The sequence below is a fragment of the Drosophila santomea genome, chromosome 2R (assembly GCF_016746245.2).
Source record: "Drosophila santomea strain STO CAGO 1482 chromosome 2R, Prin_Dsan_1.1, whole genome shotgun sequence".
Taxonomy (NCBI): Eukaryota; Metazoa; Arthropoda; class Insecta; order Diptera; family Drosophilidae; genus Drosophila; species Drosophila santomea.
Genome location: NC_053017.2, coordinates 20,843,778 through 20,869,554, shown reverse-complemented (window position 1 = coordinate 20,869,554; position 25,777 = coordinate 20,843,778). Strand labels below are relative to the sequence as shown.

The window sequence follows — 25,777 nt, the reverse complement described above, 5'->3', positions numbered from 1 at the left end:
AAGGAATGTACGGAGTTCCAAGAGGTTAGCACCCCGATACTGATGCCCTCTCCGCCAAACCCCGAAGAGATTAGGAGGAGCACTTGCCCAACCAAACTAACACTTATGTGTTGTTTTTGTGCACTCTTCTTGGCCATAATAGGCTGGATGATCTGGACTAGTACTGTATTGTATAATAAACAATAGAATTCGTATGCATGAAGCATTTCACATTAATAGACAATGTGGATTGGATTTGGCATGGCGATTTGATTACAAAAATTAAGACATAAAACAAATTCTTTATATATCCTGTGAGAAGGCTATGTAATGGAGTCCATCTGAAAGAAAACTTGAATGGATCTGACTAATCTTAAATAAATGGCCTAATTTAAGAAGCTTTTTACTTTTACGAACTGCGTGAATTGGTTGTGGACTTTCCAAATAACCAAAACCTTTATCTGAAATAAGGAAAAAACAACATTTTTCTTAAAACTATTCCACTTCGGTATGTTGAACTTGAGGCCCAGCGCACCTAGCCAAATGTACGCGTCTCCGGAGAGCCGTATTTTTCGGCTGTTGCTAGACCGTTTAGGCCATTTTGCTTTCGGGCTCAGCGGCAGCTGCTGTTAATAAGGTGTTGAGCAATTTTATTTTATTGGATTCCAGCACCAGGCGCCCACACATATCCAACACATATCCAACCGATCCGGAGGAGGCTCCTTTAATTTTAATTGGCTCCACGCCCAGCAGCACGTGTCCTTGCCGGCAGCATGTTACTCAATTGGCAAGTGGTCTCCGCCCAACTCCCTTTTCCTTTTGGGCTTTGTTTTTGACACACATATGTGTGTGTGTGGAGTTTTCCGCCTTTAGCTGCTTTTTTATTCGAAGGCACTTTTTGAAGGCTTGCCAGGCCGTTAACATGTTCTTATTTAATGCCGAAGAAATTGCCATTGGCATTTATTGCCGTAATTAAGAGATGGAAAAATCCTTGAAATGCTTGGCAACGCCATAGAGCCGCTTTAGACCGGGCTCAAAACAATACACTTGGCCATCAAAGACCATCGGCTGTTGAATATATTTCAGCTCCAGTTGGCTTCAGCTACAGTTTTAGCTTCAAGATTGTGCAATTTTCCGGCTGGCAAAAGAAAAGCAATTTGTGTTTTCTGGTAAGTGCCATATTCTTTGTTTGCAAAAGCCAGTCTCCCAATCCCTCCCTCTCGCTCCGTCACTCAATTCGCTTTGAAATTTATGATCCAGTTTCCACTTTTGGGGGAAGTTTTACCTTCGACTTTCTGGCGAGCCTGCTTCTGCAACAGGCGTTTAATTAAACGCCCTTAATGGCACAGCACATGAATTTAGTGCGATGGCGGCATTTAAAGCACTTTAAAGCAATTTAAGTAAGCTGAACACAAACCACAAAACTATATTCATATATAGCGGAAGCATTATGGAGAATCACTTGTGTTGTTTAATCAAATCAATAAAATCACTTCCAATTTAGTTATCCAGAACTCCATAAATATGCATGCTTAATGCAAAATATCCCATTTTAATTGCACGCATTCGCCGCACATTTCGCAGTAAACGCTCCACGTAATTGCTCCTTGCCACTTGCAACGCATTCGAATTTCGAACTGACATTAAAAAAACACTCGACTGCTTTTGTTTTGCAGGGCAATTAAATGAAAAATAGTAAATGCCCGCCATGGAAAAATGCCCCAAAAATAGCAAAAAATGGCAAAAAATGGCATTGGCTGGGCGATATTTCGCTGCAGCGGCATTGCGGTGTTAATAAAAATAAAATTCTGTTCGGTTGCAAAGCGGAAACTGCCTCGATTACTTCTGCGCTGATGTCAGCGGGTTTTCCCACTTGCCCCTGAATTTTCCGCTTTAAAATCGCGACAGTCATGCCACTGACGCATATGCTGAAAGTTTAATTAATATTGTCACGTGCTGCTGGAACTGCGAAGATGGAATTCGTTTGCAACTTACACCGAACAGTAGCAGCATACATATATGTATTTATATATAAATATTTTATGTTTATTCTGGCATATCTGATGAGGTGTAATGATTGAAATTCAATTTAAAGAAACTCGGAAAACGTGCCGCGCCCAATGAATTTTCACTTTTCCTGGCTTTTCCCGGCTGCGAGTGCTTAACATTCACTGCACGCCGCCTCCACACGCATCCTGTTGGGGATGTCCTTTTCGGAGGCTGAAACTCGTAGCACTAAAGTTGTCTGCCTGGCTGCTGAAGTTTAATTTGATACACAAACAAGCAGAGAACAAAACAAACCCAAACAAAACGAGGAACAGAGCGGCACAAACAAAACAACATCCGATGAGGCCGTAAAACATTTAAATTAACGTCTCCGTCTAAGCAGCATCCTTGTAAAGGACCAAAAATATGTGTGCCCGAGTTGAAAAGGCATTCCGGAAATGGTAGACATAAATGGGTAAAAGGGTCACACGCAGGCATGTCCATAAAGATAAAAACCATAACGTGCTCATAAAGCGCAAAAAGGCGCCAACACTTTCCATCTACTGCCCCACATCAGATAGATAGATGCACTGCAAAAGAATGGTGGTAAGTCTGACTGCTAATGAAATGACTACTCCCATCACTCCTCTGCTGATTTTGAAGTGATTAAACGTTTTGTTTCAGTGCAGACTCTTTAGCATACTCACCCCGCAATGCATGTCGATTTGGTACCCCGGTGCGTATACTTAATGAAGTTGCTAGGAGATAAACAAATCGCTTTTGTGCCGAAGTTCCAGTGCCGTGACAGAGAAAGAAAGACTGCTCGTAGGTGTACATTCAGTAGAGTCGCCATTTATTGGATTGCTTTAAACAAACGCATTTAATGCACATACTTTCCAACTCAATAACATCAACGCTTAACTACAGTACTTGAATACATGCAATTGTTGTTCCGGCCTTTTCAAGCGACAACGCAGATTTTGCAAATGTTTGGGTTTTCGATTTGAATCGATGTTAAAGTATTAATAATAGTGTAGCTAGGTGTGGGACATCTAATTTATGCTTACTGCTTAATTGTAGCTACAATTATGTACTCACTATATTAGTTTTGGAAGGTATTGTGTGTGTGAGTTCAGAGGAGATATGTGTATTGTACAGCTCACATCAACACATTTTTCATATTACAGAGTATATTACAGAGTGGCCACTATGAACACTGTGTGTGTGTGTGTGTGTGTGTGTGGTTGGGCTACCATTTTGAATAGATCGGCACTTAAACATGGCTTTATAAATATAACAGCAAATGCATTATGAGTGTGCAAATCATTTTTATTGGAAATGACTCGCTGCGATATTCAATTAGTAAGCAATTTAGATTTAATTATCTACACACACGAAATGTAAATTTTATTAATATTCTATCGAAAACACATGACTTTCAACGAATTCCATCGCATTGTTGACTTTCGCGTCTGCGGTGTGTGCCAAATTCAATAAATTCACAACATTCGGGGCTCATTATAGTTGCAAATCATTTTGCTTAGCAATGCAAAACGCAAAATGCCTGACTCTTCATCAATCTATCACTTTCGCTGAAATCGCGTGTTTTCGTTATCGTTTACGGCTCCGACTTATGCCTACATTTAGCTAAATCAACCAGTTATCTAGTTAGTTGTACAAATATAATTTAGTAAAGTCTTTGATAATTCAACTGGCCTAAGCATAAAACATTTTCGATTGCTGCCAGCCAATGCACGGGCTGTTCGGCAACTTGAAGTCCAAGCAATTGCATTTCCACAACGCCTCCAACAATTTAATTATTTCGGCTTCTTCAAAATCTGCAACATCTGCAACATCTGCAACATCTGCAACATCTGCAACATCTGCAACATCTGCAACATCTTCAACATCTCACATATGTAAGTCTGAAACAGAGTTTAGATTGGAAGTTGGATATCTTGACACCGAACAGCTCCGCATTGCTGGCCAGGATTCGCTCTGCATTCTCTCTACACGGAAACCTCTTTGGTGTACTTGGACCGATCGTTCAGATCCAAGACCAACTTGTCTGGCCGCTTGGGACGAGTGGTGGCGCCTCCACTGCCGCTGGTGGAGTTATTCGAGTTGTTGGACACATTGCCCAGGGAGGGTGCCGCCACCGGCGCGGCCAGCTGATCGATCTCCTCGGGTGCACTGGAGTACAGCACAATGTCGTCCGTGGAGTGGGCCGCCTTGGTTCTCGCCTCATCCTTCTCATCCGCTTCGGCGGCAGTGGTGCGGTCCAGGAGCTCGGTGCTGCGGGTTTGGATGGGCAACTGGCCGGCGGGCTGCTGGCCCAGCTGGGGATTCTCCTGGGCCTGGGAGTAGCTGCCGCTACGGCGGCGGCCAGTTAGCTTGTACTTACTTCTACAGTTATCACAAATTTGATACGAAATGCTGAGCTCGGCCTCCAGCAGATTGCGTGGCGCCCGCTTGCAGCTGGTCGGCGGTGTGTTGGTGGCCGCCGTTCGCACCGTGGGCCGCCGCTGGCGCTGGCCCACATCCTGGCTCACATCAAGGTCCTCCGACTGGGAGCACATGCACTCCAGCTTGATGTTGGCGAAGCTCAGGCTGCCCTCCTCCTTCGGCGAGCCCATGTGGTCGCAGGCGCTGCGCGGCGGACAGCAGTAGTAGTGCTCCTTGGACGCGTCCAGGCAGCGACTGCAGATGATGTGGCCATCGGCCGTTCGCCGGAGCAGCTGCTCCCGAAAGTCGTCGCCACTGAGCTCCGTGTTCACGGCCCGCTCCTCGTAGGCCGCCGAAGGGGGCGTGGAGCTGGGCGGCGTTTCCAGCACCATGGTGGGTATACTGGCCCGGCCACTGCCCCGTCCATTGGAGTTGTTGTTCTGCTGGCTGTACTTCTGCATCTCCACGTTCAGCGCGAGCAGGGGCAGGGCACTCTGGCGGTTGGCGGCCGTGTGGCCATGGGCAGTGGCTCCCGCCGCCGCTGCCACCACCATCAGGCCACCGGGCGTCTTCAGGCCGTCCAGCAGGCTGGAGATCGTCATCACCGCCACGCCCTTGGGCGGAGCCATCTCCTGGATGCGCTGCAGCTGCATGCTCAGCTGGCGGATCTCCTCCAGCGCCTCCTGGTCGGACAGCTTGGTTTCTGGGCAGGCAACAGAGGTGGGGAGGGGAGAGGGTTTGGAGAAAATAGAAATCTTGTTAGGGATTGTCAAGATATAATAACGTAATATGGAATATATATCTATCTATATGTGTGTGGTTTCATAGTTTAAGGCACCACGAAGTTAGGCAGTTAAAGAAAGGTTTGAAATTCAAGATTTGCGGTCGAAAGTCAGTGGTCTTTCATATTTTGGCAGCCCAAGGGCTAACCAGAAATCGCAACAAATGTAGTAGAGATACAATCTGCTTTGGAAGTGAAAGCCTGAAGGGCGCTGTTTTCGTGGCGCGTTAAAAAGCGAGGCTCCTTCTTTCCGCTGCCAACTTTTGCACTAAAAAGTTGCCAGTCCATGTCAAAAGTTTCGCACTCCCCAAACCCCGCCAACCCCCAAAACCAACCCCACATTTAAATGCGTAATGTTTGTAGCGTCTGCGGAAGTGAATGTGAAAGTGAAAGTGGGGGGAAAGTTGGACGCTGTTGTGGTTTTGAGTTCGGCTTGAAAGAGTGGCAGACTTCCTCTTCGCTGGCGGAATGATAAATGGTCATTCAATTCGGTTGAAAGCCTGTCGGTATGATTTAAGCCAAGTCCACTCAAAAGATATCAAGTTTCAAATAACAGCGGAAAAACAAACAGAATTTCAACCGTAGGACCAGGGATTTCAACTGGTTTTGTGACCCTTCTTTGCGTTAAGTGTATTAAAAGTAGGCGTTTTTTTGTTCCCACTGTCCGATGAATTTAGATTTATAGCTGGGAAATTAAGCGAGCGGAGCAGTCGACGTTGGCCAAAATTGAATTTATTATGTGTGCCCCTCTTAGTATGCAACACGATATTCCTTTTGCGCTCGCGAGTTATTTTAAATTCGCCACACAGATACAGCGCGCATATGTGTGTGTGTGGGTGTGTGTGTGTGTGGGTAGACGGCTGAGTGTTTGCTACTTTGTGATTGTTCAATTTAAATATGCAAATTGAGAGCCGCTTAAAAACACGCCCAGCAAAAAGCAGGCCAAAAAAAAATATATATATATGTAAATTTAACGCACAATTTACGCAGCCACAAAAATGCGCTACGTTTTGTGTCAAAATAGAAATGCGAGTAATAAAAAATTAAATAAAAACCTCTTCGCCGGACTGAGAGCCTATAAAGCATTAAAACATAAAGCGAGGCTCCTGGCAATAAACTCCTCGAATTAAAAAGGTTCGCCATCAAACCGAATAGTCAACATTGCGATAACAATGGCTGGCCAAATGGTATAATGGCCAAAAGGAGCGAACTCCTGAAATTACCAACAAGAGTCTCCACTTTTTTTTCCCTGCCATTGAGATTAAATTCCAGTTTGTGCCAGGATGTGCATTAATTTGTGCTGCTCAAATATAAACATGAATCTTTTTCATTAAGCTTCCTAAATGGAATAATAAATCGCGTTCTCGTGACTGACAAATACTAGAGCTTCTTTTAAATATTTATTCAAGCCATAAACTCACAAATTCACTATTGAATTCGGCACGTAATAAGTGAAAACACACGTTGATAAGCAAACGCTTCAATAATGTTTATTTAAACTTTTTCCAATTAAAACTGGTGCTGGTCTCACTTGCCACGAATCTTCGAATACTCGTAGATATTCGCAATGCACTTGGTATGGAACGTTTATGGTGAACTTAGTAGCTTCAGGTTAGAATTTAATTTCTAATCAAAAGTTATTGGCCGCGTTGCCGTGGCATCCGTGCAATATCGTAGTTCAATTACAGACTCCTCGCAGTCCCAAAGTTTTTCACACGCAAATGGAAATTCCCCCGGCGGCCAGAAACGTGAGTCCACCTCTGGGTGGGAATGGCTGGTCTGCCCACCAGCCTCATGGTTGTATGTGTGTGTTCATGGATGCCAACCACCCAGGGGAGTTCGCATAGTTGTTTATACATCAAAGCCAGCGAAGCGGTAAACAAATATGGCGTCGGCGGCAACTTGGCGGAAGTTTTGTGCTCCGGAGCTGTTTCCTTCCGTGGGAACACGAACACACTGCCACACACACACACACACATACACACACACACATGAATCGCGGGTTAACCTCAGCCAAGATTGCGCTGGAGAAGCTCCATAAATCAGCATCCCAGGCTGTCAACTGGATGTGGCATGGCTCATGTCTAGACAGCTCCGATAAGCGTGCCCCTGACGCCGCCTGTCCCGCTCATTTTTTAATTTGCCAAATAATACGCCATAAATAACCGTCAGCGCGGGAGAAGACTTTATCGACGCTACACTGCGGCAAAAAGTTCCAATTGCGTGAATAAGGTTATAAATAACTAAAGCAAAAGCTTACTTGCAGAATCCCATTTTCATAAATGATGAGGAAACGTGGAAAGCAGAGGCATTAAATTGGCAAAAATTAAATGGCAAGAAGCAACTTTGATTTTCTTTCTGTGCACCGGAGTACACTGCTCCCCCTCCGCAGATCGTTTGTCAAGTGGACACCGTCGTTTGTCATAAGCGTCGATACGCAGGGACCATTAGGACAAATGGCCCAATTGGCCGCTATCGCACTCCAATTCACTCCACTCCAATCCAATCCACTACACAGCACTCTTAAGGACTCACCTGCTGACGTGGTGGCCGCCACCGGGGCCGTGGAGGTGGTCACCGAGCTGGGATTGGCGAAGGTGCGCACCTGGGGACGAAAATTGAATTTGGCCCCCGACGCCTTGGTGCCCATGCCGATGTTCTCCTGGTGCGACTTGCCGCTGCGCAGCACGATGTACACCTGCGTCAAAGTGGGGATCTGGTATCACAGACAGCCCGGAACAGTGGGTCTGGGACTCAAGCAACTCACCTTGCTGCCGAAGATGAGGGCCAGGAGCAGGGTCACCGTCAGCTGGGTGTGGCAGAAGAAGATGATGTACAGCAGGTCCGGATTCGCCGGCGACTGCAGGAAGAGCCTGGATGTGGAGGAGTAAATCAAATAGATGTTTCAATTAGTACGGATTGGCTGAAGTCTGGAAATCTGAGCTAATATCTACATATATCTGAGCATATCTGGCTGGACTACTCACATGGACACGTTGAGGAAGCAGGTGAGCAGGAACTCGTTGTAGATGGCCATCGATATGAAACGGCTCTCGTTGAACTCCGACGGCGCCTTCCGCACCATGATGCACAGGCGGACGCCCCAGGCCAGGAACAGCACCTCCACTGGAAGCGGAAATGGACGGAAATGGAAACGGAAACGAAGCAAAGGGATTAGGTCCAGTGTGCACTTTGGCGGCTGCCCCAGCTTCACTTTGAAGTTTAATTACCAAAACCACAAAACTGCTGAACGCGAATATCATTAGATGTGAAATGAGTGAAAATACATTTTCGGGGCTGCCGGGCTTCGCTTTCTATTGGCCGCAACTATGGAAATGCCAAAGTAGTTTTTTTTTGGGTTTTTTGTTTTTTTGGACAACTGTTCAACATGCAATTATAAATGTAATACGAGCTTTGGCGTGTAGCCAAGTCAAATGAAGTTACTTAGCAGCCGGCTGCTGCCAAAGTGCGTGATGAACGCGAGAAGCGGCGATAATTGCTGTGTGTGTGTGTCACAAAAAAGAGCAGTTGCACAGTTGCACAGATGCCCAGATGCACAGATGCAGATAGAAGCACTCCGTGTCCTTTCTGAACTTTTTTAATTAAGCGCCCTGGCAAGTGGAACGCAGTTATATTCAACAAATCCGCTCCTGCGCAGCTTCAACTCAACATTTGCCACGGATCTGTGACGCCAGTCGTTTGGTTAACGGAAAAATCACTTTTGTGCGCTTTAGGGTGGACCTTATTGCAGCTGAAAGTCACGACTTTGCGTTAGCAAGAAAACCCATTTTAAACGAAGTTTATTACTACTGAAATATGTTGCTTAAATTGAGAAAGGAGGGTATATATCATTTCCCCTAGTCAATAGCATGACAACCAAGTTACTCAACCAAGTTAATAAATTAAAAAGTATTTAACTGCTGATTTTAAATTTCTCTAGAAACTCGTCCACTTCAGCCATTTGACTGCTGAAAGCAAAGCAAGTGAGTTTCGAAGCCCCCCAAAAAAAATGGGGAAATATTGATGTGGGTGCAGAGCTGACAAGAGCAGCAGGTGTTCTGAACCCACTGTGCCGGTTGGCCAGACAACGATGTCATGCTGCTGCACTTTCCAGCTGGCATTTTCCATTGCTTCTCTGGCTTTTAATTTTTTTCACTCATGCATATGTGTTATGAGAACCTAGTGGCGGTTTTCCATTTGCAGGCAACAGAGCTCGCTTTAAGTGGCATTTGCGATGGCAAAGCAACATAGTTTGAGCCAAGTTCTTTTAGGTATTCCCAACTTACTCGAGGTGAATGTGTAGTCCCACCAGTCGGTCTTGCAGAGGAACGCCTTCAGGTCGTCGGCGGTGCGGCCCACCACCACGTCCGGCGGTGAGACGAGCGTCCTGACCAGCAGACAAGTGCCGATGGCTCCGCAGATGATGCCCAGTCGCTTGAGCAGGGCGGCATCCGTGATTTTCACAGCCTTCGCAGAGCGAACTCGGAAAATCACCGATATCCTGCGGTCGGGATAACCAAGAGGTTACTGGAAAATACAAGAGATGGGATTGCGTATCCTTACCGCCAGGTCTTCAGCATCAGAGCTCCGTAGGTCAGGGAGAAGCCAATCTCACGCAGCCAAATGCGCGCCGTGCAGGTGTACAGGTTCGGATTCGGATACATTACAATGTTCTGCGGGAAAAACACAGGGATACATTGGCTTAAATCATTGTCTTCTGCCCAGGAAACGCAGGAAATCAATAATTTCGCCGTACTTTTCCGCATGATTTTTGAAAACACAAGTGCAAGCTAGCGTTTGTCATTCTAGTGGCGGTTTACAAAGACCCGCAAACTCAAAATCCAGCGTGACAATAGGCCAACTTTGATGAAGCGGGCTATCAGGACAATAGGTTATTTGAAAGATCTATATTGGCTTCTATTTTCGGCTATCTTCACGCCTTGCACATATTAAAAAATCATAAAGCAAACTGTGCTGACAGCCACCTTCTTTCTGGCCCTCAGACTCATCTTCGTCCTTATTCTCATTCTGATCCCGATTCTGGGCCTTTGTGTGGTCGTCAAGAGCTACTCATGGCGGCCAAATAAATCTGGCACACATAAATAAACGCTGGGACAGCCACTCGCAGGATGTTCGATGAACTGACGCTTAAGGTTGTTTATTTGGCCGGCATGCCATTAGTTGCCTTCGCCGGCCATAAATCAATCAAATTAAATTGTGTAGAAATCGAAATCGATGGGCTTTGGGTTGAAGTGGTCTGTTTGCCAAACGCTTTTCTATCTCATTTTTCACCGAATTCAAATTTCGTGGCTATTTATGGCTTCGAGTGCCGAATGGCTCCATTAAGTTGTAATATTGTACTAATATTCAACAAAAGCCGTTTGAATTTTCCCCCGGAAAATGTTTCAAATCGGCTTGTGAATAGAGCGAATGCATCATTCGTTGACTCTTAATTAATTCGGATTGCTGTGAAAGCGAGCGTTTGCAATCGAAACTGAATTGCTAAATTATTGTGAGTATGCAGTCGATTGACTAATGGAAAACGCCATCAATTACTTACCGTGCAGTAAATGAAGAATGCTCCCAAGGCGATGACCCGCAACAAAGCCGGACTGGCGGCCCTCACCACCTGGAAAACAGGACATTTCCAATTAAGTACTCGCAGGCAGTAAGTTTGCAAATTTTAATTGAAATCGTTTAATCCGCACGATTGCCCAAGGACGCAAGGAAATCTCCGCAGGACCCGATGTCTCCAACTTGGACCCGCACTTGGCAGGATGTCCGATGTCGAATGGGGGATGTGGGATGTTGGATGTCGGGCGGCATGTTTAGCGCCATTTAATTAGTTTGGGCACACACACACTCACACACACACACCAACTTGCGCCCATCGGGGACTTCCCCGGAGACACAAATGCGACAGAATCGCATTACGAATGAAAACAGTTTAGTTGGCTAGTTGCCTTGGGAGGCGGACAAGTGGAACGGACTGGGTCGTGGGAATGGGCAAGGGGATTCGAGATGGAGATGGGTAAGGGAACTCGAGATGGAGAAGGGGATGGTGAGCTGGGGATGGGGAGATGCAGGATGTGGGGATGGCGGAGAGACAGCACACAAATGCCAGACTGCGACAAGGGAACGGAATAACTCACTTGCCGCACCCAACAAGTATTCACTGGGTACAGAAAATGAATAAGAATATAAAAATGAAGCATAAATTCAGCAGCTTATGATGCACTTTCATATATTGGAGAATAAACAACGTTTACCTTATCTAGGAGATTGTTTTCAGTGCATATATATTACATCCGCTGTGGAGCAGACAAATGCGAGTAGCTGAAATGCGAACGGCACAGACAATTGGACGCCGGCAGCTGGACACTCGAGTGGAGGTCGAGGGCCAGGAGCTACTCCTACTCCTACTGCCGCCCACTGTGGGTGACAGGAAGCAGCAGGATGTGGGCGTGGTCGGCTGTGCGAATGTTTGCACTTCCGCTTATGCGCGACAATATCCGCTGTCCTGTTGGCTGGTTGCCTTGTTGGCCTGTTGCCGCCTGTCATCGGTCTGCTGACTGCTGGCCAGGATGCCCGGCATCCTGACCATCCTGACCATGCTGCACGTACGAAATTAACTCGATTCTAACAATGGTAAGCCGCTTAGCGGCTGAATGATGACAGCAGCTTAGGTTGGCCCGCTCGGGATCAGCGCTATTTGACAGTGCGCACCGATAGTCGCAACAACACAGTAAGCAACTGAAAAAAAAATATGGATGGAGCGTTTCCGACTGGCCGGGGATAATGCCATTGTAATGGCTTTACAATTTGGTGCGGATTTTAAAAGATTCAGCAATGCTTTCAATTCCACAACTGTGACTCGCAAAGGAGCTTTGTAGCTTGTAGCTTGTAGCTGGTAGCTGGTAGCTTGTGAGTTTTTGCAAGCAGATTAGAATGCTTTCACCTCGTCGGGAAGTTCTCATTTTGCTGACCAATTAGTTGAGCATCAGATTGCGTTTGCAGATGCCAAAGTGAAATGAATTAGATTGCAATCAAGCTGAGAATAAATCCACTTCCTAAAGCACTTAAAAGAGTGCCTTAAAGTCTTGAGACAACTTTAAAAGGAACCTAATAGCTAATTGAAACTGGGAAATCTGTTGATATGAAATCAGGCACAACTTGGCTAGCACCTGCTGGCAGCCCACAGATAACCTACTCAGAGCAGATCTAAGATGCTACTCCGGCTCCGGGCACCGGGGGACTCCACTCACCTTAACCTGCTGGTAGCGAAAGGTGAACCAGGCGGCCGGGGGCAGGAGGCCAATGACGATGCAGGCCAGCGCCAGGATGCTGGTGCGCATTGGCCAGTTGAGGGCGGCGATGCAGGGCGAGGAGTCCTCGCAGGAGTCACAGCCCTCGGCGCAGGGCAGGCACTCGTACTCGCTGTTGCTGTTGTACGTGGAGTTCTTGCCCTAATACATATTTAATGAGAATAAGACTCTTACGGCGGCCACTTGGCGCGGCACTTCCCATTCGCCACCGGCATACGACTGACTTACCAGCATCAGCTTTTCATACTCCTCCTCCAGCAGGCTGCCGTTGAAGAACTTGTGCTGGGAGACGATGTCCGGGAAGTAGAATCCCTTGCGGCACAGACATTTGTAGGAGCCGCGCCGGAAGCCCAATCCCATGATGGCCTCGCACTGAGGAATGGAAATGAAAATTAAGTGCTGACTGCGAAGAATTCGGGTGTCTACACAGTAAATATAAATATGCTACGTAAATATGCCAATAAAATTATCTCTTGGGAACTTAAGTGTTCCTAGAAATCGCATCAAAGTGGTAATGAGATTTCACTTTTAAGGTGGCTCATCAAAATTCACACTGAGTTGGAACGTGTTTTGCATTGAAATTGAAATCTGAAGAGCTCCCATTTCTCTCTGTGTAGCCCGGCGGACTCTTACCATGGTGGTGCGCTGCTTGCACTTGTCCGTGCCGGCGAAGATGTTCAGCGGTCTCTTGGTGCCCGGCGTGTGGCGCTGCGGACACTGGTCGATGTCCACGCGGCGCAAGTCGATATCGATGCCAGATGTGCCCCTGCGGGTAGGATATAGAAAGAAAGAGCGTGGAGTCAGCAGAAGGCGTTAAGAGTTTATGTTATTAATTTGTCAGCTTAACAATCGACTGGGCGCCACTTAAGCCAAATGGCGCCATTTATAACTGGATTCAATAAGACCGGTGTACCGACAGCGGCCGATATTTATGGACATGGTGTCCATGGTGTCCAGTTGGCCAGCGATAACAAACAATAAATTCCCGCTCTGATTGTGCATATGTCTAGGGCTCAGTAGATGCTGGGTTGGGTGTTTGGGTTTTGGTTTGCGATTTCGCACGAAAGGATAAAAGAACATGCGTGTTTGGTTCCGGGCTCCCGAAGTCCGGAAAAAATAGCAGAAAATTATTTTCTTGCTGTCCTTGACGGCTTTGGCCATGGGAATGGGTTGGCCTTGTCGTTTTACAAAGACATAAAGCCATGAAAAGGGTGCACTAAGCCGTCGACCCCTCGCCAGTAGCTGGAATCCTGCCATATCCTGCCTCCTATATGCCTCGGCAATGGGCAGCCACCCAATTACACGCATACCTAAGCAGAATCCTGGCAGGAGGCAGCTGGAGGCAGCTGGAGGCTCCCGGCCGGAACACATGTAGAGTTTTACGCATAATCTCGGCCTGCCTACTCGTCCGCATTTTCACGCCGGAGCTGTGTCCTTTCTCCCGCTGGAGAATGTTTTCTTGCGGCATTTCTCTTCAGGGGTTTTAAAGTTACAGGAATTTCTTATAGGTTTTCAATGAAATAGAAATTGAACATTTAATGTTGCGGCAAAAGTGCACTATGTCTGCACTTGAATGTGTGGCCATTCAATTGATGTAAGACTTTCTCTATGGGAAAGTTAACATGCTTGCTAGTTTTATCTTTGTTAAAAAATAAAATAAATCTTTTGAGGACCGAAGCAAAATAAACTCGAATGCCTGCTTGTAACATAGAAACCTGCACAAGCTCACTTTTAAATTGAAAAATATAATGGAGCCCAATTATTGAGAAGGGCGGCTTTTCGGGAAGGATGATTTCCATTTCGTTGCTTCAAAGAGAAAAGTTTCACATGAACTCGTGAACTTCGTTCTCGTTTTCTTTTCAATAACCCGACTTTCTTCGCAGGCCACCCACCGTTGGCCATAATGTGTTTGTCCCGGCCATATCCGGTGGCCCAGGGATCGGGTATGGATGGGACTCGAATGGCCGGGATCGGAGTGCCGTGATGGTGCCTGCTGTCAGTTAATATTGACATATCAGTTTGTATTTATTTGATTGTTTCTGACAACTTATTGATTGCGAAATTCGGGGAAAAGGGACCACTGGGAAATGCACAGCGGCGGGACTGGCCATATTACATTATCGTAATGATTATGTTAATTCCCAGGCAGTTGATCTCAACGCCTTGGTGTCCTGCAACTGGCCCAACTGTCCAGTTTTCCTCGTCCTTTTTGGACCAAGTTCGGATGGATGTGTGTTGTGTGTCCGTATGTCCGTGTGTTATTCCACATTTCTTATTTGCCTTTGCCCAATGCCATTTATTTGCTGTGGTTTCATTTTCCCTACTCATGCCGTCGCCCTTTGTCTGTCTGGCTTTGTTGTTGACAGTTTTTGAAGATAATTTGTAAACGGATATTAGAAAATAAGCTGATTGAGCCGACCGAACGAGTTTGTCCCGTTTCCGTGCCACAAATAAATACATAGATATACATATAGAAATAGAAATAGATATACGTGTGTGTGTCTTATTGATTTATTAGTTTGCGCCTTGGGCTGTTGCCCCATGCCTGGCGATGTGACAATGTTTGCCTATCTGGCGGATACTTGATTTATATGACAAACGCCTTTTCGAAGAACTCGGCCCAATGCCTACAAATGAGCCTTAATCGACATGGCCCAAAATCTTCTGAGGCCGAAATTTGCTAATGGCTTTGGTCAGGCCTGTTGAATTCAAATTAACTGTGACATTTCGCTAGCATATTGACTTAAATTGGTACATCATGTAATGGGTTTTGATTAAATCCTGCTCGGAGTGCACTTTAAGGTTGGGATGACATGAAATCACAGCACTTTTGGGGCTGGATTAGGGATTTGGAGGAGTGCAACTTGTGATGCGAAGCACGTGCAACAAACACGCACTACGTGAGTAAGTGAAATGCATCTGTAGAGCTTTTCTGGCCGGGATTCGCCCGTAGTCTATTCGCCCTATTCTCCCTATTCCCTTCCGTAATATATATCCAACATCCTAATACCCGCCATACATGCACGTACCAGCTATTTAAAACTGGCGACAGCAGTGTTCCCTGGTTGCTCCATTTGCGAGTTCATAAAGATGGTGGTGTTCAGTGCCGCGTAACCAAAATATGGCATCAACTTTATTGCTACGAACGTAATACGATGTACCATCACAAGCAGCCAAGCCAAAGCCAAAGCCAACACCATTACCAACCAAACCTATCCACCATTACGCATCCCGTTTTGTTGCCTGTTTGTAAACAACTCATCTGCTGTACCAGCGCCACATTACGTATACGCCATGCGTGCCCAATTTTCGGTCGTGGCTGCTAATGCACATAATCAGGTTTGTAGTTTGCACCTCGCTGGCAAAGTGAGCACTGATGTGTTGGCAGCATCAGTGCTGGCAGATTGCTACTTCAAAAATGCTACTTCCAAATCAAGAAGTTTTCAGTTAGAAGTACTATTTAAAATAAATGTAAACAGAACTATTATCCTATATATTACGTTTTTGTTTAAACTTTTTTTTATAAATGCTTGACAACTTCACTTGTGGTTGGGAAATAAGTTTCTATAGTTTTAGTTTCCACTTGGGGTTTTGTGTGGTGATTACTGTAATTTACCACCATGTTTTTCAATTAGCAAATCTGCAATCGCTTTCTGACTTTGAAGCGTTTCTGTCGACTGGCCGGAAAATGGACATGCTGACAGCTCTGAGCAAAGCTCTTAATCTGCCATATTTGCCAGCCAGCTAGGCGGCCTTCATTTACAAACTAATTTAAAATACGGCCCGATGACAGGCTACCGAAATGGATGTCAAACCATTTTTGGGCGCACGAGAGGCGTGGAAATTTGGCTTAAAGCGAGGCCACATTAAAGCCAACAAACTGTACCTGGCTATGCAGATCTTGGCACTCTGGAACTGTAGAAGTGGGTTGCACATGCAAATCCATAATCAAGCACACATTCAGTGCCTGCTGCCGACTTACAAAGGCTGGCTTATTGCCTGATATTTGATATTTCCGTTTCCGTTTGCATCATTATGCTGAGTCCCCAAGAAATGGGTGTGTAGGGTGGGTAAGGGGGTGGTTGGTGTTTGAGCCATATTGCAGCATAAGTCAAGTAAATACAATGCTGGGATTACAGACCACATTCGTAGCCATTCGTTGCCGCCCACGTTTGCCCGTTGGCCCTGTTTAATATTGAAACTTTGTCGGCGCCCGCAGAGTTGTGAGCGCTAAGCGAAACTTAAATGAAATCAAATAAAATTATTGCCCCAGCAGGAGGTCCTTGGTGGCAGGACTCTCGTGTCCTTTCGCAGCGGGCGCCTAATGTGATTTGTGCCTTTTAGCGCCCGTTTGGCCAAATAATTTATAATAAAATTAACTCTAACTTAATGTGGATACTTATTGTTCGGCTTCGCTTGGCTTTTCTGCCTTTTTTCTGGCGTTTCTGGCTTTTCCGGCGACGAGCCTGCATATATCATGCAATTAAGAAAAATGAGCCAGCTACACACACCGCATAGCAAATTAAATTAATTAGCAAGTTTCCGCCACGCTCCTCGCTTAGTGTTCCTTTATTTTTCGTGCTCCTCGCTTCAGCCGCAACGTAAACAAATTAATTTCGCCAACTAATGGGAAACTGATAGTAGCACATTATTAACACGAGCCGGACACGGACATGGCTGGTCACGAGTGTGGCGTCCCTACGACTCCGGCAGCAGGCGGAGAAGCCCACTTTGCCCGGAGCTACAGCTCAACTTTGGTCTTCCTGCCCCCCAGTTGCCCGCCGTAAGCCGCTGAAACAAATGAGCTTTGTTTGACGTCCTCCTGCTGCCCGAGTGCATTGCATTCTATCCGACCAGGCTAACCATTCGCAATGTGCAGCTGCCACGCGGTGCAAACTAGAATGAACTAACGAACTTTTAACATTTCACATTAATTCAGCACGACCGCTACAGTGGGCCAAGCGGGCGATGTGCTTTTGTTTATATATTTAGCTCAACTTTATACATATAAATAAAAATGGTGTCTTTTTTTTTATTTAACGAAATTGTTTAATTGGACTAGCGTTTAATTGGACAACTTAATCTAATCTGAGTTACTTTAAACGAATTTTTCTTTATATCTAAGTTATTTACAAAGATTACATTGGGTAGTATTGGTAATTAGGAGTATAAAAATGTAATTCTTTTCGCTTTCTGACCATTTTTAGCCAGGTTATACCGAAAATACCAATCGTAAATATTGAAATTTTGGCCAAAAACGATTTTCCGGTTTTTTGCGTAAATAATTATCAGTATTTTGATCACAGCATTCGAAATAGTGGCCCAAATATGGAATGTCATACCTCGTTGAGTTCGTAATTTAATTTCCAATCGAACTGTGTTTTCAAAAAAGAATGCTAGTTTTTTCAAATTTTTTGCAATTTTTGATGATGTTACCCCTTACAAAAAATGCGAAAATTTGGCCAAAAATTATTTAAACACAGTCGGTCAAAAAGTGATTTGGTTGGTTAGTATTGGTAATTAGGAGTACAAAAATGTAATTCTTTTCGCTTTCTGACCATTTTTAGCCAAGTTATACCGAAAATACCAATCGTAAATATTGAAGTTTTGGCGAAAATCGATTTTCTGTTCTTTTGCGTAAATAATTATCAGTATTTTGATCACAGCATTCGAAATAGTGGCCCAAATATGGAATGTCATACCTCGTTGAGCTCGTAATTAAATTTCCAATCGAACTGTGCTTTCAAAAAAAAATGCTAGTTTTTTCAAATTTTTTGCAATTTTTGATGATGTTACCCCTTACAAAAAATGCGAAAATTTGGGAAAAAATTATTTTAACACAGTCGGTCAAAAAATGATTTGGTTGCTTGGTATTGGTAATTTGGAGTACAAAAATGTAATTCTTTTCGCTTTCTGAGCATTTTCAGCCAACCACCACATCTTCCGGTCGACCCACAGTGCCTCCGTCCACTTGGGCGGCCAAATTTATGTTGCAACTAATTGCAGGCAGTTGCTGGGCTTCCGCCAGCGGCAGACAGCTTCCTTTGCGGAGCAGCCTCACAAAGCCAGAATCCTGCGACCTCTGACCCCTGACCCCCTGAATTTTCCCAACGGCTGCGCGTGTGAAATTTATCGAGCGTGGAAAGTCATCGAACACTAAGTAGGCATGTGTGAGGGAGCCAACTTTATAATTGATTGCTTTAATTAAATTTTGAAAAGTCCACCTGCCACCTGCCGCCTTGCAGTGCAAATAGCTCTGGCATGGAGCATCGCTTTTCTCGCAGGCGTGTGTAATTGAATTTTAAACGCTTACTTGAAACGAAGTGAAGTGCTTGCAATAATTACGGAAGCCATTAGCCAAGGTCCCGAAAGGGGCGGCAAACTGGGTGAAATATTAGCAAACAGATATGGTCTCCAAGTGGCTCTACATCTTGGCTCTACTGCTTTTGGGTCTTGCAACCTCGGCGGCCACTTTATTTCGCTCCGAGTCGCCACAACGGCAGTTGAGCTGGTGGCACAAACAGTACTACCAGTCGCTATGTGAGTACATATATATTTTATATATAAATAAATAACACAGAGTCATTAGGAGGTAATACGTTGTAAATTAAAAGTGAATTTAAAAAAATGTGTAACAAATAGCACGAGAAATTGCAATTAATTAAAACATGTTTTGTGCGCTTGTTCAACTGCCCGCAGCCAAATTCATTTCCATTAAATCATTTTTGATGCCAGTGAATTGCGCACATATGAATGGCATCTTGAACCATAATCAAATCAAACATTCAACCATTTGCACATGTACATAATAATTGCGTTTTGCAGGGCAACAGAGGCTGCGGTTCACAACTACTCCCCGGCCAGGAGCCACTCCCGATTCGGATGATACCAGATTGGTGTATCCCTGCTACTGCTATAAGCCAAATCCCGAGGGCTTGGCTACCGCCACTCCGGTGGAGCAGCGGATGGTCGAGACCAAGGAGATATTCTTCTTGAACAAATAGCACAACTCGCAGTGCGGTAATGAACTGCACAGTTGAAATAAACCAGGTAAAGTGTTCATTTAAAAAAAGTAAATAAACTTATTTGGGTTTTCCAGTAAATCTGTCTAAGTCCATGACTTTAAATCATTGCTCTGAAAATGCCCGATGTCTTTCAAGACAACAAGCAGGCAAAGAGACCACCCTTCTGCAGTCAGTCAAAAGCCACGTAATCCTGGCCACTCCCTACCGACACTAACTCGGCCACTAAGTGAAAATAGTTTGTTGGCCAAAATGTGCTTTGCTTTTGCTCTGCTTTTGCTTTTGCTGTGCTTTTGCTTTCGCAATCTGCTGGCTGCTTTGCTGTTGTCTGCTGTCGGCCATTGATTATTGCGAATTATGCATGAAGTAGAGTGGAAGTGCGGCCCAACTGCCACGCCCCTTTTGCCCACGGCCACGCCCACTTCCAGTGCGGTGTTTTGTCATAAGTATGAAAGGGTTTTCATAGTTAACAGCTGTCATTAGTGCTATGGCTGACAGCCATTAGCATTTACTTTCACAACTTTAATTCTAGAAAGCGTTTTACTGGATCACTTCGTGGCTATTGGGTGCACCAATAGTTTTAACTATGGAAAAATTGTTTTATTTATCAGTTTTAGATTTGTTGATCGTTCCGAATTCTGCCAAACCAGATAACTATAACTTTTCTTAACCCGAAATCAATCAATTGCAAAAGTTGCCATTGAGCAAGGAAAATAACGAAACTATTTCAAAGAAATGAAAGATGGGGCAAAATTATTTAAGCCAAAAACCAAGCCCAGATACTTGAAAGCGTAGAAAGTTTTTCAGTCCGCTGTGCTTCGACCAAAGAACTCTGTTTTGGGTCGGTGCGTGAGCGGAATGTGCAGCCAGCCAGTCGAAGTACTAAAACTTCAACTCGGTTGGTGGCACATTGCACGTGCCACACTGGAACTCAGCCCAAAAGCCCGAAATGGGCGCCCAAGAGCAGCCATTCAGCAATTCAATTACTCGGTCCGCTCTAGACAAAAGCCAAAAACTGGCACTCGCTCAGTTTTCCCGACTTTTCCGGCTTTCCATTCGCCTGTCGCTGCCAGCGACTGCTCGCTGGGAAAACTGCATTGCTCGGCTGGCACTTAGCGCACCATTGCACTTTTCTTTCAAATTTCCCATGCTGCGAATTATTTATAAAATACTCATCTGGCGGCATCCGTCATGTGCATGTATTTGCAGCACTTGTGCATTGTGCCCATTGCACTGCCAGCAGAAAAGGAATCGTTAATCCTCGTGTGAGGGATGTGTGACTGAATGTGTGGGCAAAGATAGTTTGAAAAACAATATATCTGTATAGTAACCCAACATAACTTTCTTCTATACATAGTATACATGGTTTTGATTTAGAAGTGGTGAGATGTCAAATGCAACATTTATAGATACCCCGTGATTATACCTATAGTTCGATACTCACTTGAAGTGGTAAGTGCCGTTCTCATACCCAAAGAACGGCACCGTGTAGGTGAGCATCCAAATGTTCCCACCGCCGCAGTCGTAATACGGTTTTGACCATCTGCCGTCCTCGTATTTCACGGCCAGCGTGTCGTCCTCGATGCGCTCCTCCGTGCGGTTCGAGTAGAGATGAAAGGCTGCAAGGATACGTAAGGATTTCAATAGCGTTATCCATTATGCAAGCTGTAATTAGAGGACCCAGAAATCGATAGGCTTTTCATGGCTGTCAGCAGCTCGCAATTCAGAGCACCCCGTGGGGTACACGGCGAGAAATCGAAAGTAGTTTTAATAATCTGTGGAAACTGCTGCTTTCAAGTAATAGTCAAAAGCTTTAGCTACTTTTTTCGCCAAGTGCTTCACCTTGACTGTTGGCGTTGCCTAAGACAATCCTGCGACTAATGACTTTATAAGTGCAAACACGTTGCCTTTGATGACTCGGGACTTCTCTGATGAATAAAACAAAAATGACGTGACATTAAAAGCAAATCAAAAGGGCCAATACAGCCATATAAAAACACCTTCGAGCGCATCTGCACTCTAGAAGTATCAAATCCCCCCGGGAAAGATGACCAAGTTCTTCTTCAAGCGCCTGCAGAAGGCGCCACTTGAGCAGGAGGTCAGCTCCCTGGATGCCAGTGACTACTTTTACCGCGTCGCACTGTTCATGGGCTGGACACCGCCCAAGAAGGGTCTGCTCCGATGGATCTACGGCCTGTGGACTCTGACCACGATGTGGCTGGGCATCGTGTACCTGCCGCTCGGCTTGTGCCTCACCTATGTGAAGCACTTCGACAGATTCACGCCGACGGAGTTCCTCACCTCGCTGCAGGTGGTCATCAACTGCATCGGGAACGTGATCAAGACGTGCGTGACCTATTCCCAGATGTGGCGTTTCCGCCGGATGAACGAACTTATTTCGTCCTTGGACCAGAGATGTGTTACTCCGTCACAGCGTCGGATTTTCCATAATATGGTGACGCGGGCAAATCTCATAGTGTTGCTGTTTCTGTCCACGTACCTGGGCTTTTGCTTTCTCAACCTGTTCACGTCGGTTTTCGCTGGCAAAGCCCCTTGGCAGCTGTACAACCCATTTGTTGACTGGCAGGATGGCCGCTGGCAGCTGTGGATTGCCTCCATCCTGGAGTACTGTGTGGTCTCCATGGGCACCTTGCAGGAGCTAATATCCGATACCTATGCCATAGTGTTTATCTCCTTGTTCCGCTGCCATCTGGCTATTCTCACCGATCGCATAGCTAATCTGCGCCAGGATGCGGAGCTCAGTGAGAGGGAAAACTATGAGCAGCTGGTGGCCTGCATTCAGGATCATCGGACCATCATACAGTAAGCTCATGTTCTGGCTATTCTTTTTACAATAGATGAACCTTTTCAGGTGCTCTCAAATCATTCGACCCATCCTGTCGATCACCATCTTTGCCCAGTTCATGCTGGTCGGCATTGACTTGGGCTTGGCGGCCATCAGCATCCTGTTCTTTCCGAACACCATCTGGACGATTATGGCGAACGTGTCCTTCATCGTGGCCATCTGCACGGAGTCCTTCCCGTTCTGCATGCTCTGCGAGCACCTGATCGAGGACTCCGTCCATGTCAGCAACGCCCTATTCCACTCCAACTGGATAACCGCGGAGAGGCGTTACAAGTCGGCGGTTCTGTATTTCCTGCACCGGGCGCAGCAACCCATTCAATTCACAGCCGGCTCCATATTCCCCATTTCGGTGCAGAGCAACATTGCCGTGGCCAAGTTTGCATTCACCATCATCACCATTGTCAACCAGATGAATCTGGGCGAGAAGTTCTTCAGTGAGAGGAGCAATGGCGATATAAATCCTTAGATCCTTGGAGTGCACTGCAAAGAAAAGCCCGTAACCTAATATTTGCACCCCCACACTTTCACGCTGTAGTGAAGTGAAGTATTTGTAGTGTTTGCACATCCACTCAGCTTTCCAGAAGTGATTACACACTTGAGTGCCATGTAGTGATAAGAAGGGAAACCGGGTCGAAATCTGAATGAATATACGCCGAATTCCCACTACCTTTTGAGTAACTTTTCTGTAATCATTTCAATGTATACACTCACACCAATAATTTAAAAGTATGACACCAATTTTCGACGTAATACAACAGTTTAAATGCGCCCCTTTAAAAGTTCAATTCAATTGGCCTCGCTGATTGGTTTATCAACCAGGGCAGCCAACAATTAACTATTAAGCCCGTTGACAGTTAACAGGCCTGCTTGCACCTCAATTATAAATCCCCTTAAATACTTAACACCTGTCTGCCGTTGGTTAAGTCTAATTACAGACCGCAGACCATCGGTGGGGCGTGCCTGTTGGCCGGGAATGGAGCAGCTGCTCCATGGGAGGGTATGGTATCCGGGTATAAAGTGCAGCTGCTGGCTACGACCAGGTCAGTGGGCATCATGACGGTGTTCAGGCTGATCAATCCGGCTCCGCTGACGGAGAAAGTGCAGTCCCGCCAGGGGAACATATATCTGTACCGGGCCATGTGGCTCATCGGGTGGATTCCACCCAAGGAGGGTGTCCTGCGGTACGTGTACCTCTTCTGGACCTGCGTGCCCTTCGCCTTCGGGGTGTTCTACCTGCCCGTGGGCTTCATCATCAGCTACGTGCAGGAGTTCAAGAACTTCACGCCCGGCGAGTTTCTCACCTCGCTGCAGGTGTGCATCAATGTGTACGGCGCCTCGGTGAAGTCCACCATCACCTACCTCTTCCTCTGGCGACTGCGGAAGACGGAGATCCTGCTGGACTCCCTGGACAAGCGACTGGCCAACGACAGCGATCGCGAGAAGATCCACAACATGGTGGCCCGCTGCAACTACGCCTTTCTGATCTACAGCTTCATCTACTGCGGTTACGCGGGCTCCACTTTCCTGTCCTACGCCCTAAGTGGTCGTCCTCCGTGGTCCGTCTACAATCCCTTCATCGACTGGCGCGATGGCATGGGCAGCCTGTGGATCCAGGCCATATTCGAGTACATCACCATGTCCTTTGCCGTGCTGCAGGACCAGCTATCCGACACCTATCCCCTGATGTTCACCATCATGTTCCGGGCTCACATGGAGGTCCTCAAGGATCACGTGCGCAACTTGCGCATGAATCCCGAGCGCAGTGAGGCGGACAACTACCAGGATCTGGTGAACTGCGTCCTCGACCACAAGACCATACTGAAGTGAATGAATACTCGAGGATCTGTTGGGTGCGTTCCTAAGTTGTTACCCGTGTGTTGCAGGTGCTGTGACATGATTCGCCCCATGATATCCCGCACCATCTTCGTGCAATTCGCGCTGATTGGCTCCGTTTTGGGTCTGACCCTGGTCAACGTGTTCTTCTTCTCGAACTTCTGGAAGGGCGTCGCCTCGCTCCTGTTCGTCATCACCATCCTGCTGCAGACGTTCCCCTTCTGCTACACCTGCAACATGCTGATCGACGATGCCCAGGACCTGTCCAACGAGATTTTCCAGTCCAACTGGGTGGATGCCGAGCCACGCTACAAGGCCACGCTGGTCCACTTCATGCACCATGTCCAGCAGCCGATAATCTTCATTGCCGGCGGCATCTTTCCCATCTCCATGAACAGCAACATAAGCGTAAGGTTTCCTTCGGCGCTAGCAACTTCCCTTCCAACTTCACCCATCACATTTGACCCATTTTAGGTGGCCAAGTTCGCCTTCAGCATCATTACGATAGTGCGACAAATGAATCTGGCCGAGCAGTTCCAGTAAAATTAGCTCACAAAAATGATTCCGAATTACCCTGCGCACCCATGAGCCCCAAAAAAAAAGTGTCCCCCCCCCCCCCCCCCCCCCCCCCCCCGAGGAATTCTTTATGAGCGTGATTTGCATAAAATGTGTATATGTTGTGGCTTATCTGGCAAGATTTTGGCTGATTTAGTTGCTAAATGGTAATTGCCAGGCCAAAGGATGCGACTGAATTCAGTCAGACTGAATTCGCAAATTGCGTTAGCAGACGGAAATTACAACAGCCAGACGAGTCGACGATTCTAACAACAAGCAGTCTGGATAAATGGCCTCAAAGCTCGCCAAACAGGAGTGTATCCCATGGAGAGTTGGAGATTTGGAGCCAGAGAAGGAGAAGGAGCAGCCACAGGAAGTACATATAACCGTTTACATATTGTATGCGATTTTTATTTAAATTTTATGTTAAACACGTGACTGCTAGCCGGCGAAAAGGCGGAGCACGAGTATACTCCTATATAATAATACAAAACGAATCGCCCCAGACTGTGGCAAAAGCAAATATTATGACATATTTTTGCGGTTTACTTGCCGCACACGCGTCATCATATATCCCCCAACCCCCAACCCCCCGCAAAACGAATGCTGCTCCACGCAGGAGTACATAAACATGTAAAGTGGTTTGGTTGGGGCAAGATGGATGAACCCTGATATGTGTTTGCACTAGACGCACGGGCATATTTACAAGTATGTCGTCCTTAGTACCAACAATGGTGAGGCAAACAAGCCGAAGGAGTCCGCCTATTTCATTGCTCTTATCAAACTTCCTGGACAGACGAAATGGTCAGAAACTCATGTTCAGTTTAGTTTATTTCGCGGTTTATCTACGAATACTTAAGTATAGCATGTAAGCTTGTCTGATTGAAAAACATATTACATTTATGTGAACAAAAACATTGTTCAATTATATTTGCAGCAATTGGGATAGTCTTGACCTAAATTATAGTGCTCTCTCAGTAATTAC

General features: G+C 46.0%; 4 protein-coding genes across 4 annotated transcripts in view; 3 read left to right on the top strand and 1 right to left on the bottom strand.

The window, feature by feature from the left end:
- Positions 1 to 2,801: 2,801 nt before the first annotated feature.
- Positions 2,802 to 25,777, bottom strand: part of LOC120445307 — a 48,791-nt gene continuing 25,815 nt past the window's right edge. Inside the window, exons 4-14 of the mRNA XM_039625617.1 lie at positions 20,983 to 21,157; positions 13,150 to 13,282; positions 12,745 to 12,888; positions 12,457 to 12,657; positions 10,752 to 10,820; positions 9,755 to 9,864; positions 9,478 to 9,692; positions 8,179 to 8,317; positions 7,959 to 8,064; positions 7,727 to 7,889; positions 2,802 to 5,113 (exon numbers count right to left, since the gene is read on the bottom strand). Of these exons, the coding sequence (XP_039481551.1) occupies positions 3,975 to 5,113; positions 7,727 to 7,889; positions 7,959 to 8,064; positions 8,179 to 8,317; positions 9,478 to 9,692; positions 9,755 to 9,864; positions 10,752 to 10,820; positions 12,457 to 12,657; positions 12,745 to 12,888; positions 13,150 to 13,282; positions 20,983 to 21,157 (2,594 nt within the window). The 3' untranslated portion in view covers positions 2,802 to 3,974. The remainder of the gene's footprint in view (positions 5,114 to 7,726; positions 7,890 to 7,958; positions 8,065 to 8,178; positions 8,318 to 9,477; positions 9,693 to 9,754; positions 9,865 to 10,751; positions 10,821 to 12,456; positions 12,658 to 12,744; positions 12,889 to 13,149; positions 13,283 to 20,982; positions 21,158 to 25,777) is intronic.
- Positions 18,919 to 20,972, top strand: LOC120445311. The gene is made up of 3 exons (XM_039625621.2): positions 18,919 to 19,056; positions 19,342 to 19,566; positions 19,616 to 20,972. Exons 1-2 carry the CDS (start codon positions 18,924 to 18,926, stop codon positions 19,518 to 19,520), a joined length of 312 nt encoding a protein of 103 aa, XP_039481555.1. The 5' UTR covers positions 18,919 to 18,923; the 3' UTR covers positions 19,521 to 19,566; positions 19,616 to 20,972.
- Positions 21,151 to 23,070, top strand: LOC120445308 (putative odorant receptor 59c). The gene is made up of 2 exons (XM_039625618.1): positions 21,151 to 22,361; positions 22,411 to 23,070. Exons 1-2 carry the CDS (start codon positions 21,586 to 21,588, stop codon positions 22,868 to 22,870), a joined length of 1,236 nt encoding a protein of 411 aa, XP_039481552.1. The 5' UTR covers positions 21,151 to 21,585; the 3' UTR covers positions 22,871 to 23,070.
- LOC120445309 (odorant receptor 59b) lies at positions 23,458 to 24,844 on the top strand. The gene is made up of 3 exons (XM_039625619.1): positions 23,458 to 24,227; positions 24,288 to 24,645; positions 24,712 to 24,844. The coding sequence occupies exons 1-3, from the start codon at positions 23,458 to 23,460 to the stop codon at positions 24,778 to 24,780; spliced, it is 1,197 nt and encodes a 398-aa protein (XP_039481553.1). The 3' UTR covers positions 24,781 to 24,844.